At 63.6% G+C, this 4,542-nt stretch overlaps 1 protein-coding gene across 3 annotated transcripts; it reads left to right on the top strand.

Moving 5' to 3' along the window:
• Window positions 1–413: 413 nt before the first annotated feature.
• On the top strand, window positions 414–4,416 carry DERL3 (derlin 3). Of its 3 annotated transcripts, none has more exons than XM_032602419.1 (7): window positions 414–563; window positions 757–762; window positions 838–911; window positions 1,011–1,104; window positions 1,517–1,712; window positions 2,146–2,236; window positions 2,340–4,416. In XM_032602419.1, the coding sequence occupies exons 1-7, from the start codon at window positions 471–473 to the stop codon at window positions 2,419–2,421; spliced, it is 636 nt and encodes a 211-aa protein (XP_032458310.1). In that variant the 5' UTR covers window positions 414–470; the 3' UTR covers window positions 2,422–4,416. The 3 variants fall into 3 exon arrangements, with proteins under 3 accessions (XP_032458310.1, XP_032458309.1, XP_032458308.1); XM_032602418.1 differs by having other exon boundaries at window positions 700–762; XM_032602417.1 differs by having other exon boundaries at window positions 697–762.
• Window positions 4,417–4,542: the final 126 nt, after the last annotated feature.

The raw sequence follows: 4,542 nt of genomic DNA, 5'->3' as shown, positions 1-4,542 counted from the left end.
AGCCAGGTGGATCGACATATCAGGGCGGCCGAACTCCGGGTTCCGCCCCGCCCACGCCCCGCGTGGCCCCGCCCCTCTAGTCTCCCGGGGTCTCCTCGAGCAAGCACTCCTAGCCTCGCCCCCAGGGTGGCTCGTGGGTCCTCGCTATTGGTCCTCCCCTAGTTTGCTGCGAAGTGCCCAGTTCCTCATTGGCCACATAGTCTCCCGCGCCGCAGCCGCAGTCACCACAACAAGCGCCACGTGCTCAACCGTGGGGCTTGCTCATTGGCCGCGAGTCCCGACCCGCCCACGCCCCCATCCTGCCCCAGGCTTCCTGCTTCCTCCTCCTATTGGTTACCTGTCCCAACACCCCTCCCTCTAGCCCGGGCGCGCTGCACCTCAGATGAGGATTGGCCGAAGACAGGAAGGCGGGGTTTGGAGGCAGGTTAAGAGCGCTCGGCGGTGGGGCCACGCGTTCCTGAGAAGGTTCAATGGCGTGGCAGGGGATGGCGACCGAGTTCCTGCAGGTGCCGGCGGTGACGCGGACCTACACCGCAGCCTGCGTCCTCACCACCGCCGCCGTGGTGAGCCGGGCGGGCGGGCGGGCGGGTGGGTATCGCCATGGTTACAGCCCTGGGGGTTGCCATGGTTACGGTTGGACCACCCCCCCCCCAGCCCCCGCCGGGGGGCAGCTCCTGACGCCCCCTGGTTCCGCAGCAGCTGGAACTCCTCAGCCCTTTCCAGCTCTACTTTAATCCGCACCTCGTGTTCCGGAAGTTCCAGGTGAGGCCGCCCCGCCCCTTGCACCTGCTAGCCCAGCCCCGCCCGCCCAGCGCCTGACCGCCCACCCCCATGCAGGTCTGGAGGCTCGTCACCAACTTCCTCTTCTTCGGGCCCCTGGGATTCAGCTTCTTCTTCAACATGCTCTTCGTGTATCCTCCGCGGGCCTGGGAGGCGGGGGTGGGGGGTGGGGCAGCGGGAGCGGGGAAACTGAGCTCCGCTGGGAGGCACTTCCTATACGGACGCCGCAGGTTTCGCTACTGCCGTCTGCTGGAGGAGGGTTCCTTCCGCGGCCGCACGGCCGACTTCGTCTTCATGTTTCTCTTCGGGGGTGTCCTTATGATCGTATCCTTACGGGCTCTGGAACCTCTGGGCCCAGCCTGTGTTGGCCCTGGGGCCCGGCTTGAGCGCCGGCTGGAGAGGGACAGAGTCGCTTCCTCCAGTTTAGGCTGTATTGAGCGTGCATCGCGTGCTCAGCTCCAGGTGCCAGGGCTAGGTCCAGTGCTGTACCCAAAATGCCACACGGTGGGGTACCCGGCGCTCTGAGCCCTGAATGCCAGTATCCAGGAGGAACTGGGGCCAGGATGAACAGTGGTGGAGCCTGGGGTGAGGTGGAGAGGCAGTGCAGATCAGGTGGCCCCTGGAGGCCACAATGTGGCCTTAGATTGGGAAGGGAAACCAGCCAGCAGGAGGGTTCCACGGGTTTAGGAAGTCAGAGGGGCCCTGGGCAGGGCATGAGGCCTTGACTCTGGCCCAGCTGCTGGGGCTCCTGGGCAGCCTCTTCTTCCTGGGCCAGGCCCTCACAGCCATGCTGGTATACGTATGGAGCCGCCGCAGCCCACGGGTGAGGGTCAACTTCTTCGGCCTCCTCACCTTCCAGGCGCCATTCCTGCCCTGGGCGCTCATGGGCTTCTCAATGCTGCTGGGCAACTCAATCCTCGTGGACCTTCTGGGTGAGCCTGCTGTCCATCCAGCCTTCCCCAAGCAGGCTGTCAGGGACCTGAGGGTCTGCTTGGCCAGAGCCCCCCGTCCACCTGCACTGGACCTCTCATCTGTCCCCACTGCCTCTTCCTGCCCTCACGGCTACCCTGTTCTTCCAGCCCCTCAAACAAGCCAGCGTATCCTGCTTGCTGATGCTTGTGTAGGTTCTGACCCAGGTGGGGATGGGTGGGTCAGGGTTCCTGCTCCGTGGCTCCCATTCCTCCCATGTTCTCAGGCCTGACCCCCTCCCAGGACCTGCCCTCTTCTGGGCCAATCCCGGCCCCACCCTGGGCTGGCAGTCTGCGTAGGACATTGGTCACCCGTGCTCTGGGGCCTTCAGGGCTGCACTGGCCGTGGGCTCTGGGCTGTGGAGGGTGGCTTCAGCAGTTGGTGGCTCTCCCACAGGGATCGTTGTGGGCCACATCTACTATTTCCTGGAGGATGTCTTCCCCAACCAGCCTGGCGGCAAGAGGCTGCTGCTGACCCCTGGCTTCCTGTGAGTGCTAAGATGACAGCCCTCCCTACTCCCCCCCAGATGGTTCCCTACCCCACGGGGGAACCCCTGTTGGCTGAAGCTCAGCGTGGGCCCCTCCCCACAGGAAGCTGTTACTGGATGCCCCAGAGGAGGACCCCAATTACCTGCCCCTCCCTGAGGAGCAGCCAGGACCCCTGCAGCAGTGACCCCACCCAAGGCCAGGGCCAGTCCCAGGGGCCCATCTTCCTGGCCTCTGGCAGGACTGCATTCCCGCCGCAACCCTGGCTTGTAGCACAGCTACCTGTCCTGGAGGCTGGGCCATGCCCAGGGCCCACCCGAATAAACAATGACCTGCGTCCTCTTCACACACAGCACTGGCCCTCCTGCCTCGGCCGGCCACACCTTTCCATGCAGGGTAGGTGCTGCTGGCCTTGACCAAGGGCCACCAAGCCTGACCTGCTCTCTCAGACCAAGAGCAGGTGGTAGGATGGGAGGCCCAGAGAGGGTCCAGAACCTACCCACAATTGCCCAGCAGAACTTTGAGCTCTCATCCCCACCCTGACTGTGCCTCCATCAGCCTTCAGTGAGGGGTGTCAGATCTTGGTGGTGGGGCCAGGACTGGGCTAGCTGGTCATGCTGAGCCCATTCTGTGGTGGCTGCTGCCCGAGGGGCCCTCAAGCTGATGCCTCCCTAGGCCCCTCCTGTCCCTCACCAGCAACCCACAAGGGGAGCTTTGCCTCATTTTCCAGCTAAGCAGCTAAAGGACTGGCTAAGTACCCACGGGGCCAGATGCAGAAAGGGGGCAGGCCCTTTCTGTGACCCCAAAGCCTTAAGTGTCACCTTAGCAGAGTCCAACGGCTGAGGCAGAGACCTCTGGGAAGCTCTGCCCCTGCCATTTTCAACTGAGGACGCGGAAGCCTCCTCTGGCCCACAGCTCACTTGCATCAGATGACCAGTCCCCATGGTTTATTCCTGGATCGTCACCAGCACGAGGGCTCCTCCAGCCACCAGCTGTCACGTTCACAGATGACAGAAGTATTCGCCATGGGATTGGACCTTGACATTGCAGTGAAACCTTTGGAGCAGCAGTGGGCTCAGCAGTGGGCAGGTGGCATGTGAAGGCCCCTCCCCGGGCCTCTCCCAGGCAGGTGGCCAGCCTGGCCAGTGGGCTGAGGCAGGCAGGGTGTGTCCCACCCACCAGCTGGGGGCTTGGGCCACCTCCTGTTGGCCTGAACACACACCTCAGCAGTGGAGCCCACTTGTCTCCAAAGCCAGCTGGGCCTGGAGCCTTCCTCTTTGTTCAGGGCCTTCCAGTGAAGCCCAGCTGTCTCCTTGCTTGGGGTCCAGCAAGTTCCACTCCTGGATGAAGGGCAGTGGCTGGAGTACAAATTCTTAGGACGTGCTCACGAGGCCCACCACCACCCCCGCCCCAGCCCAGACGCCAGGCCCATCTCACCCCACATCTCACAGCGAGAACCTTCAGAGCTCTGCCCCTGCCCAGTATGGGGCTTGGGCTGGGTACCGGGTGCCATGGGGCCCCAGCCATGCTCCAGGGAGCAGAGCAGTCCTGACCCTCAGCCCTGCCAGCAACTGAAGGTGCGGGGTCTGGGTCCATGGTCTTCAGTTAGACTGTAGCTGTGCCTGGGTCACCCTGTGGTGCCTGGCCCAGTGAGGAGGCCCCCATGTTCCATCCTCCTGGGTCCCACATCACAGGCAGGGTGGGGACCCTTCCACATTACAGAAGAGGATGCAGAGCTGCATCACTCTTTGAGTTGGTGCCAGGTTGGGTGTACTGCTCCACACTCTTCTCCTCACAACCTGCGGGGAGGGAGGGGCTGGCCTGGCCACAGCATCAGCTGGGGGTGGAGATGGGCCCCAGTCCACCTGTTATGTGTGAGGTGCTAGGAGGTGTGGCGAGAGCAGTGCACACCTGCTGGAGCTGAACAGCTGGGCACGGGCACCCGGGCTGGCAACACGCCCTCAATGACCGCACAAGACGGGGCCTCTCCAAGGACCAGAGAAGCATGCTCCTGGCTGGGGGCGGGGCTGCGGCTGATGGGGCAAGCGGCCCTGCCTGCTGAGCCTCACCACCTTCTCATCCCTCTGGGACTGCAAAGACTTGCCGAGCACAGGTGGGTGGGATGCCGGGGCCAAGGGGAATCAAAACTGCTCTGAGTCAGGGCCTGGCAGGGCTGAGAATAGAGCCACGGTCCTGCTAAGGCTCAGCTGGGGACATGAGGCAGAGGAGGGTGAGGGTCCTGCCCGCAGCCTCGACCACATGTCCTGAACACATGTGCTCTCCCCCATTCTTGTTTTTATGCCACCAC

This window comes from Phocoena sinus, chromosome 14, assembly GCF_008692025.1.
Source record: "Phocoena sinus isolate mPhoSin1 chromosome 14, mPhoSin1.pri, whole genome shotgun sequence".
Lineage (NCBI taxonomy): Eukaryota > Metazoa > Chordata > Mammalia > Artiodactyla > Phocoenidae > Phocoena > Phocoena sinus.
Note: the sequence above shows the minus strand (reverse complement) of the source record. Positions and strands in the feature narration are given on the sequence as shown.

Coding starts and splice junctions, on each gene's coding strand:
- DERL3 (XM_032602417.1), top strand. CDS start 471: ATGGCGTGGCAGGGGATGGCGACCGAGTTCCTGCAGGTGCCGGCGGTG. Junction 912..1,010: donor TTCTTCAACATGCTCTTCGT/GTATCCTCCGCG, acceptor CGGACGCCGCAG/GTTTCGCTACTGCCGTCTGC. Junction 1,713..2,145: donor AATCCTCGTGGACCTTCTGG/GTGAGCCTGCTG, acceptor GCTCTCCCACAG/GGATCGTTGTGGGCCACATC.